Genomic DNA, 15,374 nt, shown 5'->3' on the forward strand with positions numbered 1-15,374 from the left:
ATCTATCTATCTATCTATCTGTCTGTCTATCTGTCTGTTTGTCCATCCGTCCGTCCGTCCGTCCGTCCGTCCGTCCGTCCGTCTGTCTGTCTATCTATCTATCTAATTTATCTATTTATCTATCTATCTCTCTATCTATCCTTATCTATCTATCTGTCTCTCTTTCTCTCTCTCTCTCTCTCCCTACCCACACGGCTGTCTACCCATAGGTACGAGAGATAATTCGTGTATGTGTATTACTCTCCTTTTCTACATTGCTTCCCCTTTCCATCTTCCCTTCTCTCTTCACAGTGTCCTTAATAATGGTTGAGATGGTTAATTAAATTACTGGATATAATGATTCTAGTGCTGTTGTTGTTGGTGATGGGGACAATAACACTGTTACTGCTGTTGTTTAGTCCTAAATTAGTCTTGATTGACTCGACTTATGATTGAAGGCATTACATACCCAATATGTCCTTCCTTTTGTCATCTAAGACAATAAGTAGGGAGTGATTTGTAGGAGATTCGGTTGCTATTTCTAGCATGTCAAGTGACCACAAATAGGATTTTCTTTGCTTGTGTAATTATTGTTGGAACTGTTGGCATATTTGTTGTTGTTGTTGTGGTGGTGGCGGTGGTGGGTAGTACTGCGGTAGTATTATATTAGCTCCAAGGCAACCCCATATTGAGCACCCCGTTATTAAGGTATTCCATTGGAGGCCACCCAGTCCTTTAGTATACCCAGGATGACATTCTACAAAGCACCAGATCTTTTTGAAGCAATCAGCGAGTGATTTGAGGAAGATCTGACTGCTGCTTCTAGCAGATCAAGCCACCATTGACCACACTGAGAACACCTCCTCGGCTCATAATGATAGTGATGGTAGTTGTGATGGTGGTGGTCGTTGTATTGTTGATGGTGGTAATGGTATTTATCTTACATTCAAATCTATTCACTTCTGTGTCCCATCCTCAGCCACTCCCCCTCATCCTCCTCCATCCTCCCTCCTTTAAACCCTCATAATACAACCATTATGGCTCCTCTTCAGTATAGAGAAACACGTGTTTTAATGACTGACACCATGTGTGTGTGTGTGTGTTTGCCCACTGGGTTATTTCCAATGGACTGACCACTGGCTATCATCTCCTCTGGCTGCCGTATTTGTATTCTGTGTACAGGCTACATAAGTCGTTGTCTCTTGGCAAACACTTGCATGATGTTACTGTTTACAATGTCCATTACACACAAGCGCAAACAGTCTTATGTACACATACACAGACACACACCTGTATATGTATACCTACCTACATGTCTATTTATCCATCTATCTGTAGACCGATGTGTTCATTTGTACATACATTACATATATAATGTGTGTATATGTCTGTGTGTATGTATGTGTGTGTGTGTGTGTGTGTATAAATGTGTCTGTATGTATATATATGTTTATGTGTGTATAAATATATATGTGTATATGTATGTGTGTATATGTATGTATATGTGTGTGTATAAATGTGTGTATGTGTATATATATGTATATGTGTGTATATGTATATGTGTAAATACATATACATACATATACATATATGTATATGTGTATATGTGTATATGTATGTGCGTATATGTCTATATATGTATGTGTGTGTATAAATTTATGTGTATATGTATATGTGTGTATATATATATATATATGTGTATGTGTGTGTATATGTATATACATACAAACATGTATACACACATCTCTCTCACTTGATGGAAAGGAAAGGAAAGATAAGTCATGGCTGAGCAAGAAGGGCTGGTTGAGTGGGTGGGTGGCCAGTTGGTGCACGGTGGGGTACGGGGGAGGTTTGTTGTTTCTTAACATGTAATGCAAATAGATATGTTGACAGCTAAGACCATCCCCATATGTGTGCTCAGGCACACATATGCAATCACACACACACAGACATGCACGCTCGCACGCAGAGCGAACACAACAGTTAATGTCAACAATGCCATGGCTGTCACTGTGTACACACAGTCACAGCTTGTGAAATTATGATTCTCACTGTGTACATATGTGCTTTGTAAATGGCTTGTGTATATAGATATGCATACATACTTCCATCACACATCAATACACACACACACACGCGCACACATGTATATACAGATCATCTGCAGAAAGATTTGCGTCTAAGTGTGTGTATGTGTTAAGATGTATGTATTTATGCCTAAATATAAGGATCTATTTACCTGTATGTATGTGCGTTACATAAACATAAAACAAATACAAATGTTATATATATATATATATATATATATACACACACACACTTATATTTTTATATATATATATATATATATATAATATATATACATACACACATACACACACACACTTATATTTATATATATATATATATACACACGCACACGTATGCATTTATATCTATATATACGCACATATACATATACGCATATATATATATATATGTATGTATGTGTGTGTGTGCATTTGCTATATATATATTTTAATTGCATACGTATGATTACATCTTGTATGCATGAATCATTGAAGCTATATATACAGAAACACACATAACGCACACATATCTGTAAGTGCCCACACACATACACAGCATTGAAGTATACATATACACATGTATAACCTACCTACATACCACATATATGTTCACCCTGTTGTTTACATACATTATATATATATATATATATATATATGATATAATTTGTGCATGTATGTATATTTATAGAAGACTGTATACACATGTATCGAAATATACTACACATTAACAATAAGACACAAACCCTATTATTTACTTACATTTTATATATGCATATGTATGTGTATATATATCTATAATTTGTGCATGTATGTATGTATGTATATTTATAGAAGGCTGATTGAATGGTGTTTACATAGTAAGCAGCTAAGCACTTTGTCTTCTTTCGCTACAAACCGAATGCAATGAAAACACTGATGGTCTGACCAGTTGTCCAAGGCTGCCTCGTTCTCTCTCTCTCTTCGTTTTCCTCTCTCATCACCATCATCGTGTCTGAAATGTTTGCTTTCTGCTTTGTAGACTGATGCTAAAGCTTTCTCTTTGTTAGAGCAAATAAAGTCCGTTATTAGAACATTCAACAACAACCATTGGTGTGCTTGTAAGTGAAAACACCTACCAGATTGCACTTAAAACGTGTTGTGTCAATAATGACCATAAGTATGCATGTGTGCAAGCACACACGTCTGTGTATGCATATATGTGTGTGTGTAGGGCAGGGAGCGGGCGGGGTAGGGGTTGAGTCAGTATCTCTTAGATTGGGTACAAGGAAGAGCTTCTGATTGTTTTTTTTGTTTTTTTTTTGCTAGCATTTGCTTTAGTTTTGGTATATGACCTTGTTGTATCAAACAGCCTAGGGTAAGGAGAGTGGAAGAGCAAAAGAGGGAGAGAGACTGTGCATAAAATTAGAAAGAGTGTATTCAAGCAGTGAAGAGTGAGTTGGGGATAGTAAGAGGTAAACTCAGAAACTGTTTCAGGGGAGGAGGGTGAACTTCAAGGACAGTAGGAAGGTATTCACTGTTATTATATTTACGGTTCATCTTTCTATCTCTCCACCTCCATACACATATCACCATAATCATATTGTCATTTATCCATTTCCTTTGCCAGCGTTGGTTGAGGATTTGAATTTACAAGCAAAACTAAAAGCTACTCAGTACATGTAGTTTATTCATTTGCTTGAAATTAAGGGTTTAGTTCGTTGCTATTCTGAATTTCCGATTTTTGCTTTCAACAGAACAACAATACACACACACATACATGCACATTATATATGGTGTGTTGCTCATAAAATATATATTCTTTTCTACTATAGGCACAAGGCCCAAAATTTTTGGGGAGGGGGCCAATCGATTAGATTGATCCCAGTATGCAACTGGTATTTAATTTATCGACTCCCAAAAGGATGAACAACAAAGTCGACCTGAGCGGAATTTGAACTCAGAATGTAAAGACAGATGAAACACCACTAAGTAATTCATCTCGTGTGCTAAGATTTCTACCAGCTTGTTGCTTTGCACATGAAATATATATTAATTAACGATGAGGTATCTAAAGTACAAATATACAAGTTACAGTATCTGCTATGGTAATAGGTTAACTCAGGACCTCTTTATATGGCAGCTGATATTCTATACTATCAACTGGAAATGGAAATCAAATATGTCTCTTCTGAGAAGCAGTCAACAAGCTGTGAAATGTCTATCAGGAGTTTTCCTCTCTTTGTTCCTCCTCACACTGGAAATGTAGAAAAAATGTATTTGCATTCTTATAATTTTCTATCACAGCTAAGGCTCTTTTGGATATTTAAATTAATTTCAGTCATTCTTTATTCACACCGCTTATATTGTTTGTGTGTGGTTAAGTTGTAAATTACTTACATGTGTTCATTTGATTGATGTACATGTAGCCTAACTGTGCAAATAGATCACATGGTTAAACCACAACCTTCACTGCAGAACTGACTGAACAGTAAAATGACTAGTTTCATCTGTCTTTAAAAGCTCATCAGTAGTGCTTACATCTGATTTCTATGTGTACAGAGGCAGAAAGTAAGTTATAGCTACTTATGAAAAAAATGCAAAATACACACACACACACACACACACACACACACACATGTGCATATGTTTGTATGTGTGTGTTTGTGAGCATGGAATTCATAATCAGTATGTGAAAGTGAGGATCAGGACTAGTTTTGTCTTTCTTAAAACTCATCAGGGATCACTTCCTGTCTCAACACCTGTAGCAAAGAATTTATCTACTTCTGAAACTATTGGCATAAAATTTTGGCTCAAGGCCAACAAGTTTGGTGGAGCGGGTAAGTCAACTACATTGAAACCTTGTGCTGAACTGGTACTTACTTTATCGACCCCAAAAGGATGAAAAGCGAAGTTGACCTTGGCGGAATTTTAACTTAGAATGTAAAGACAGACGAAATACCTATTTCTTTACTACCCACAAGGGGCTAAACACAGAGAGGACAAACAAGGACAGACAAACAGATTAAGTTGATTATATCAACCCCAGTGCGTACGTAACTAGTACTTATTTAATCAACCCCAAAAGGATGAAAGGCACTCGGTGGAATTTGAACTCAGAATATAACCGCAGATGAAATACCATTAAGCATGCCACCTGGCATGTTAACGTTTCACCGCTTACTTATGAAAACATTAACAAACTATTATTGACATGAAAAAACAATTTACAAAGGTACATGATTCACAGCTGAGATTTAATAAAAGATATACCAACTATATAATCAATAAGTAGTTATGAATAAACATGTGTACAAATTTCATATGCTGTGTAGGTCTGTAAAGAGTTACAGGCTTCTTCAATTAATCTCATAAAAATGATTATTATTATTATTTATTTATTTATTTTTTTGATATTTACTGATGATTCCTTTCCTTTCGTTATCCTCATTACCCATTACTAAAATATCATAACCTATATTTTCTTCTTTCTTTGTCTCTACAGGTGCCTGGTTGAGATTGTGGATTGTTGTCAGTACCTTGCACAACAGAGCGGTGACTTTAGCCACAGTGGAGTGACCACAGTGCTAATTAGTAATGACCTAAACACATGCGATGGATCAAATTTCATTAAGGACATGCAAAACAAAGGCCAATGCCAAGGTAATTATTCGCTTCTAATTTCTTTCTCCCAGAATAATGAACAGCAATGTCTACTTTGGAGGGATTGGCTTTTGTCTCTCTCCCTGGTCAGTAAAATAATTACCGTAAAATAGTTACATACTTAGATCGAAGTAATCAACTGTAATCTTCCACAAAAAATGGTGCAGGAGTGGCTGTGTGGTAAGATGTTTGCTTCCTAACCACACAAGTTCCGAGTTCAGTCCCACTGCATGGCACCTTGGGCAAGTATCTTATATCATAGCTTCAGGCTGACCAAAGCCAAAAAGCACTATCCGATTGTGGCTGTTTGCCAGCCTCGTCTGGCACGTAAAAAGCACCCACTACACTCACGGAGTGGTTGGCATTAGGAAGGGCATCCAGCCATAGAAACATTGCCAGATCAGACTGGGCCTGGTGCAGCCTTCTGGCTTCCCAGACCCCAGTTGAACCGTCCAACCCATGCTAGCATGGAAAGCGGATGCTAAACGATGATGATGTATATATATCTATGTGTCTATGTCTTTGTGTCTGTGTTTGTCCCCCACCACTGCTTGACAAGTTAGTGGTTTGGCAAAAGAGACCGATAAAATGAGTTCAGGTTTAAAAAAAATAATTACTGGTGTCAATTTATTTGAGAAACATTGTTCAAAGTGGTGCCCCAGAATGGCCACAATCTAATGACTGAAACAAAAAAATAAAAAAGATGTGGTCTTGTGCCATTGCTAGAAATGATATTTAGTATTGTTGTTATTTAACCATTGGTCAACTCTGATCCTGCTGACCTATTTTCTATGAGAAACATTGCAGCCTAAATTTAGGTACTGTATGCCTGCATTGACCAATATAGGATTGATAAGGGCAGCGAGCTGGCAGAATCATTAGCATGCCAGGAAAAATACTTAGCAGTATTTCATCGGCCGTTACGTTTTGAGTTCAAATTCCGCTGAGAGCGGCTTTGCCTTTCATCCTTTTGGGGTCGATTAAATAAGCACCAGTTATGCACTGGGGTCAATGAAATCAACTTAATCCTTTTGTCTGTCCTTGTATGTCCCCTCTATGTTTAGCCCCCCCCCCCCTCTGGGCAATAAACAAATAAATATAGGGTTGATAGATGGTACAATGTGATTTGTGAGTTTGAGGAAGATTTTATTCTTATTTCTGAACCCAAAACCTAAAGACCTTGAATGACTGCTGCTGGGCATTTTTTTTTTTTGCACCTTATTTATTTCTGATATAGGCACAGGGCCTGAAATTTGGGGATGGTGACTTACATTGACCCTAGTACTTGAGTGCTACTTTATTTTATTGACCTCAAAAGAATAAAAGGCAAACTTGACCTCAAGGGGATTTGAACTCAGAACATAAAGGGCCAAAAGAAATACTGCATACCATTTTCTGGGCACCATTACATATATGATACTGCTTTATGATTTAGGTACAAAGCCAGCAATTTTGAGGGGGTGGAAGTTAGTCAGTTACATTGACCCCCAACATTTGACTGGAACCTTGCTTTATCAAATCTGAAAGAATGAAAGGCAATACAGAACTTGGTGGGATTTGAACTTAGAATGTGAAAAGCCAGAACAAATACCATCAGGCATTTTATCCACGGCACCGACCAAAGTTTGAAATCATTACCATATTATTTATTCTTTGTAGTTATTGTTGATGGCCTTATTTTACTTTATGTAAATCCTTCAATATATTTTTGTATTTTGCCTTTGTTATGTCCCCTGACATATTAGGCCCTTGTGGTCAATAACAGAAGCCGTCATTGTTGATGATGTCGATTTTATTTTTTTTTCCTTTCTTTTTCTTCCCCTTCTCCTCCATCTCCTGTAATGGCCATTTCTATTATTGGAAGAAACCAACACCATTAGAGTGGCATTATCTACTTGAAGCTATAAATACTTACCTGTATTGCTAGGGAAGGTAAAGAGAAAGGCGAGCAAGAGGAGAGTGAGAGAGAGAGAGGGGTGGGGTGGGTGGGGAGAGAAAGCAAACAAGGAGCCAAAAAAATACATATATAAAGCCCTCTACCCTTACCACTCACTGTTACAAATATACATACATATATATATATATAAATATATATAAATATATATATATATATATGTATATATATGTTATTATATATATGTATATATATGTATATATATATATGATATATATGTATATATATATATATATATATGTATATATATATATATGTATATATATGTATATGTATATATATGTATATGTATAATATATATGTGTATATATATGTATATGTATAATATGTATAGTATATATATATATGTATATATATATGTGTATATATATATGTATATATATATATTGTGTATATATATATATGTATATGTATAATATATGTGTATATATATTGGTGTATATATATATGTATATGTATATATATATGTAATATATATATGTATATGTATATATATATGTATATATATATGTATATATACATATATGTATGTATATATATATATATGTATGTATATATATATGTATGTATATATATATGTATGTATATATATATGTATGTATATATATATGTATATAATATATTATATATATATGCATATATATATGTATATATATATATATATGTATATATATATGTATATATACATATGTATATATATATGGTTATATTATATATAATTATATATATGTATATGTATATATGTATATGTATTATATAGGTATATAATATATATATATATATATATATATGATATGATTATTGAAAATGAAAAAGAAAAGAAAAAAGAGGGAAATCTGTTTTGTAATTACAGTAGAAGCAGCAGAAATATTGTAAAATTGAGATGTGAGTATTTCCATTACTGGTGAGTGATGTCTTTCCTGGCTTTGCTTTCACTCCTTTGTTAACTGTTGTAAAGGAGGCTAAATGATGCTGGCAGAATACAATTAGCTGGCTGTCTCCATATGTATCTGTGGACCACTGCCTGGTGTGAATTATTGTCCTCACCACCTTACCATTTAAAGTAGATTCAAAAGACCTGGCTGGCTTGTGACAGACACACTGGAGGAAGGAAGGAGTGGGAGATGGAGTGTGTGGGGGGGGGGTGAAGTGAAAGGGAGAAGGAGAGAGAGTTGAGTGGATGAGGAGATGATTGAGAAGAAAGAAAGAGAGAGAGAGAGAGAGAGAGATTGGCTGACTTGGCTTTTACAGACAATCATTTCACATCCACATTCCACAAAGGTTGGAACTAATCAGACTTAAGTTCTCAGAAAATGTGTGTGTGTGTGTGAGAGAGAGAGAGAGAGAGAGAAAGATAGACATAACAGTAGCAACAACAACAAAAAGGATTATACCTATAATGAAAGTGCAGGCATGGCTGCTAGAAAGGTTGGCTGGTCATAAAGATTGGCTAATTTCTTTATTCACCTTCCCATCATCATGGCTTTTTACCCATCTTTCCTTCAACACCTTCTCCACTTCTACCCTGGTCTCATCATCATTTTCTACTCTATTTTATCATTACATACTTGTCTCTTCCCCCACCTCTCTCTCTCTCTCTCTCTCTCTCTCTCTTCATCTATCTGTCTATCTGTCTCAATATTTATTCTCTATTTGTATCACCTTCCCTATATGAATGACAATTCTCTGACCTCAATCGCCTCTCTTCTTTCTTCACTGCGTTTTCTCCCGATTCCATTTCTTATATATTTATTACTCTACTGAAGTGATACACTATCCATTTTCCAGATGAAGTTCTTGAAAAATCTCTATATTAAAAGACCATTCTGGCAGTGGCCTGGAAGTACATTTTTTGGAGTGGTTTGCTGTCAGGATCAATCTGTTAGCTTATGTGTTGAGAGTTAGTCAAATCTTAACTCCAAGTCATTCAGTCTTGAGGTGGTACAATGAACGACTTATTAATCAGAAAAGCTAAGAGAACAATCTACTGAATAGAGCTTGCACTTAAGTGATCTATCTTATTGCTTCAACCATTGAGTAGCTTGCTTTTTCTATTTTCTGACCTTTCTTGCTAGCTATGACAAGAAATTAGAGTTCATATAGTCTTCTTGCAAAAGCTATAAACTTTACTTTTTCTGTTTTGTTCACAAGTTGGTGATTTCAAACCTCACTGGAGACATCGTATTCTGTCTCTGATGATTCTCATGCAGCCAATTAATTTGTGCTGTTGTTAATGTTATTCCTAAGTCTTTTATCTTTTACTTGTTTCAGTCATTAGTCTGTGGCCATGCTGGGGCAACCCCCTTGAAGAATTTTTAGTCGACTGAATGGACTCCAGTACATTCTTTTTTAAGCTTAGTTCTTATTCCATTGGTCTCTTTTGCTGAACTGTTAAGTGACAGGGATGTAAACATACCAGCACTGGTTGTCAAGTGGTGGCGGTGGTGGTGGACAAACACAGACACAAAACACACACATACACCCACACAACAGGTTTCTTTCAGTTTCCATCCACCAAACCCACTCACAAGGCTTTGGTCAGCTCAAGGCTTGAGTAGAAGACACTTGCCCAAGGTGCCATGCAGTGGGACTGATCCCAGAACCATGTGGTTGAAAAGTAAACTTCTTACCACACAGTCACAGCTACACTTCATAATTCTGAAAATATTTTAGACAAATTGTAGGAACCTATATTACTCATTAAATGAGTAGAAGAAATTTTGACATGGATAGATATTATTATTGCAAGGATGTAAGGAGTAGAATTATTACTGGCAGTTCCACACATGGCATCCAAAAGTTCCTCTTGGCTTCATACATCTTGAGTTCAAATCCTGCAATGGTCAACTTTGCTTTTTTCATCCTTTCTGAGTTGATAAAATAAAATACCGGTCAAGCATTACGGTTGATGGTATTAACTAATTCCCTGCCTTCAAAAATGTTGGCCTTGTACCAAAATTTGAAATCAATATTATTATTATTGAGTGAGAGAGCAATGCATGCCATCAAAGTGACATTGGGATACAAATATATGAAACCCAATTTACCCATCATGATTACTCATCTGATAAGGGTACACCAGGTGCATGCATCACAACCATATGTGTGTAACATAGTGATCTCATATCAGTTAGAATTTTCTTCAAGTTGAGTAGCTTATCCCACTCAAAAGGTCCCTGAATAAAGGTTGTTTAAGGATGATGAACAAAACACCCATGTTTCCAGAGGTAAATTATCCAAGTCCCAAAGAATCCCTCTCAGCACATGGCTATGATGCTCCCCCACTACTTCTGCTCACAATCAGAGATGCCCATATTGTCGGCCACCAAGAGACATACTCAACTGGTTAAAGTCAAGCAACTAACAAGCAAATCTGGTATTGAGTAGAATATTTGTTGTTGCCCATCTTTGTATACCAAGACAAAACAATGTACATGATAACACTTCCAATCAGTTAAGATCAGAAGCCACGAGAGCCACTGCCTGGTACTACATCAGGGCATTTATTATTATTATTATTATTAATTTCTATTTGCAGCTGTTTTTTTTTTTGTTTGTTTTTTTTTAATAAATTATTTGTAAAATTTTAGTTATGACTAGAATCCACAATCCTATAATTCCAGGAGCTATTTGCATAATTCTCTTCATTAAAGAAATACTTTTGGATACATGTTGTTGTTGTTGCTGTTGTTAATGTGAGAAATAAATTAAGTTACCAGCCATAATCAGATGAAAATATTGACTGCAAAAATTTAACCTTGCAGTGATATGGTAAAACAAGTATGGCATAATAGAGTCATTAATAATCTTTGGCATAATTAGCTGAAACAATAACGAAAGAGGTAGTCGATAATTTTCACTGCACTGATGTGTTTGTGGCTTCTGTTTCTGTGGGAGTTGACTGTGAATTTTTTGTCTGGTGGAGAAATGTTTTTTTTTATAGGTGTAGGAGTGGCTGTGTGGTAAGTAGCTTGCTTACGAACCATATGGTTGCGGGTTCAGTCCCACTGCATGGCACCTTGGGCAAGTGTCTTCTACTATAGCCTCGGGCTGACCAAAACCTTGTGAGTGGATTTGGTAGATGGAAACTGAAAGACGCCTGTCGTATATATGTATATATATATATATATGTGTGTGTGTATATATTTGTGTGTCTGTGTTTGTCCCCCTCCAACATTGCTTGACAATTGATGCTGGTGTGTTTATGTTTCCGTAACTTAGCAGTTCAGCAAAAGAGACCGATAGGGTAAGTACTAGGCTTACAAAGAATAAGTCCTGGGGGTTGATTTGCTTGACTAGAGGCGTTGCTCCAGCATGGCCACAGCTAAGTGACTGACACAAGTAAAAGAGTAAAAGAGCCCCAAGTTAGCTCTCACTCAGCAGACCTATTGATGCAAAGCATTCCAGCCATGGCCATCTTGTTCTTCATTTTGTTATTGCATAGCTAGAATTACATTATGTAATGTTTTTTTTCCCTTCTTTTCATGGCTGTAAGATATTTGAGGGAGATATGACTGTTGTTTCTAGCAGGTTAAGTTACCAGCTACAGGCTCCTTCGTTGGCATGTGTTTCTCTCTGTTTTACTTGTTTTAGTCGTTGGACTGTGACCATGTTGGGGCATACCTTTAAGGGCTGAACAGATTGATGCCAGTAGTTATATTGCTAAGTCTGATACTTATTCTATATGCGACATTATGGGGACATAAACAAACCAACACTGGCTGTCAAGTGGTTGTGGAGGCAAACACAAAGACACACACACATTTATCTAAGGGGAGGGGGCTTTGAAAGGGGTCTCAGGGAGTAGTGTCCCTGCCTTCTTGGGCTAGTTTGCCACCACATTTCTTTAAAATCATAGTAGGGGCCTTGGTCTCGGACCACTCATGTCTAGAAATTGAGGTTGGGGGTAAGCAAGGGCATGATCCCCGTAGAAAATCCAGCTCCAAAAAAGTCTCATGATAAAAAAGGAAGATAGGCACTTGTCAGCCAGCCCAAAGGTTTGGTTGGGCTGCACCTGCCTACCTCAATTGCTATGGCGTCAAGGTAGATCCTGCCACCCTAGTTAACGGGGACAAAACCTGGGTTTAAAACACTGAATGTTGATAAGCACATTCACACATGTATACACATGACAGACTTTAGATTACATTGATTTAGTTCTCTCACAAGGTCCAGAGGACATTTGCCCAAAGAGCTGTGCAGTGAAACTGAACCCCAAACCCTATAACAACAGGCTTCCATACAGTTTCTGTCTACCAAATTCACTCCCACGGTGTTGGTCAGTCTGGGGCTATGATAGAAGACACTTGCCTAAGGTACCATGTAGTGGGATTTGAACTCAAAACCATGTCATTCATTGCAAAGCAAGCTCTTTAACCATAGCTGTGCTTGTTGTATATGTTTCTATATGTCAAGGTGCTTGGCTTAGTGGTTAGGGGCATTCGGCTAATGATTGTAAGGTCATGAGTTCAATTCCCAGCGGTGCGTTGTGTCCTTGAGCCAGACACTTTATTTCACGTTGCTCCAGTCCACTCAGCTGGCAAAAATGAGTAGTACCTGTATTTCAAAGGGTCAGCCTTGTCACACTCTGTGTCACACTGAATCTCCCTGAGAACTACGTTAAGGGTACACGTGTTTGTGGAGTGCTCAGCTACTTGCACGTTAATTTCATGAGCAAGCTGTTCTGTTGATTGGATCAGCTGGGACCCTCGTCATCGCAACTGATGGAGTGCTCCTAAATATTTCTATAAGTTGGTTGATTAGTTTTGATTTCTCTTCAGATACAATTATTGTCATTTTCTCTTTCTCTTCTTTGTATTTGCAGATATTTCCTTTGAAAAAATTACTGACTTTGTCAGCAAATGGAAAGGAATATGGAAAAGTAAAGGTTGAGGTTTCTGCCCAAACTTACAGAATGGTGGAACTTTAACAATGAACTATTGGTGCCAGATTCTTCAGTTATATCTACCTGCGGCTGGCATTTTGAGTGTGTTTTGCTTGCTATCTCTATTGATACCATTGCATCAGTACTTACTGTCTGCCACTTACTTAATAAAAACGGAAGAGAACAGGGATGCTGACGACAACAACAAAGGCAACAGAAACCAACAGCGACATCGACAGCATTGCAGGAGCAGTTAATCACTTATACCACCAGCAGTAGATTGGCCTTCAGAACTTAGATTTAAGAAGATAAAAAAAATACTATCGACAATAACAACAACGTCAACAACAACTGCTGTAGCAGCAGTAATTGAAACAAAGAAAAGCAGGAGAAGAAACTGAACATGTAATTTCATGCCAAGCAATGTTGTTTTGAAGGAGACCGAATAATGCAAACTGTCTTTGTCATATTCCAACAATTACCTTGTAATCTTTATCCTGTTCTGTTTCGTCCTTCAATCAAACAGTAATGCTTGCACCAAACTCCCTTCCTGCCTAAAAAGGAAAAAAAAATTAATTAAAATTAAGGTATAATATATAAATAAACGGTAAAGGAAAGAAAATCCTGATAGAACACAGAAAGAAACTGTTGGTCGTAAAAAATCTTTTAAAAAAAATGAAGAAAAATTTCTTAATGAATCTGCATAAATACAAAAAATAACATAAAAATAATAACAAAAAGTGTGGGCAAGCCAATTCTACTAGTGGTCAGTGAAAACTTTGGTCCTCCCTGGATATGACCAGATCCCTGTTCCCTTGAATGACATCCCCCACTCCTCTGTTTCAGGGCCGACAATAGGAAACAGATTCATGAAATTATTTCAGATTTTTTTTGTGTTTTGCCTTTCCCCTACCCTATTTCCCTCACCCTTACCACTACCTGAACGGCACTGGAAAGTTTTACGGAAGAACTTTTTGCTACGGAGCAGAGTGGTGGCAGCGCCGTAAAAGAGGAAGCAAAAACCAAAAAATAAAAACAAAGCAGCAACAGTCCATATCCATCATTGCTGTTCTTGCTGTCATGTCTCTGTCTCCCTCTTTCCCTCCCTCTCTATTGAAATTGAAAATAAATGGAATGAAAAAAAAAACCAAAAAATGAAAGAAAAGTTAACTATTAAAGAGACAAAGGTTAATGAAAAAGAAAACAAAAATTAAAAAAAAAAACATTGAAATTATACCCACCACCACCACAAAAAAAAGACAACATACATAGTAAAACACAAAACAAAGGTTAATCCCCTAAAGTCATCTTTTATTGGAAATTTTAGTTTTTTCTTTTATTTTCTTTTAGATAATTCTATCCATTTCACCTCAATACCCACATACATACACACATACATACACGCATACATTCATATGTTGATACATATATACATGCTTGCATTCATATATACATACATGTTTACATACGTACAAATACACATACATAACATCACGCTAATGTGCATACTAGCATACATGCTAGTATGCATACCCGTGTATACGAAAGATAGCTGCGTGTATGCCATAACAGTAGTGATGAAATATATCTGCATAGCTACTCTATCAGCACGGCACATCTTAGCAGCACTTTGAGGACTCTTAGTTCTGTTCAGCATTACTCAGAGCATCTATGCCCTCTCGTCTAAGCACCAACCTTTCTCAAAGAATAACACACGCCATGCATGCACACATGCGTGGACACAGGTGTGTTTGCATCGGTGCAAACACAGAGGGTGACAGAGGTTAGGCTGTAATAGCTTGTCTGTCACTGTCCTGTTGCATCTCATTTCTGTGCTATAAACACGTGC

General features: G+C 36.8%; 1 protein-coding gene across 1 annotated transcript in view; it reads left to right on the plus strand.

The window, feature by feature from the left end:
* The window catches only part of LOC115213261 (protein SMG5-like), a 578,377-nt gene extending 563,709 nt beyond the window's left edge, over positions 1-14,668 (plus strand). Inside the window, exons 6-7 of the mRNA XM_036504031.1 lie at positions 5,530-5,687; positions 13,466-14,668. Of these exons, the coding sequence (XP_036359924.1) occupies positions 5,530-5,687; positions 13,466-13,533 (226 nt within the window). The 3' untranslated portion in view covers positions 13,534-14,668. The remainder of the gene's footprint in view (positions 1-5,529; positions 5,688-13,465) is intronic.
* Positions 14,669-15,374: the final 706 nt, after the last annotated feature.

The sequence above is a fragment of the Octopus sinensis genome, linkage group LG6 (assembly GCF_006345805.1).
Source record: "Octopus sinensis linkage group LG6, ASM634580v1, whole genome shotgun sequence".
In the NCBI taxonomy this organism is placed as follows: Eukaryota; Metazoa; Mollusca; class Cephalopoda; order Octopoda; family Octopodidae; genus Octopus; species Octopus sinensis.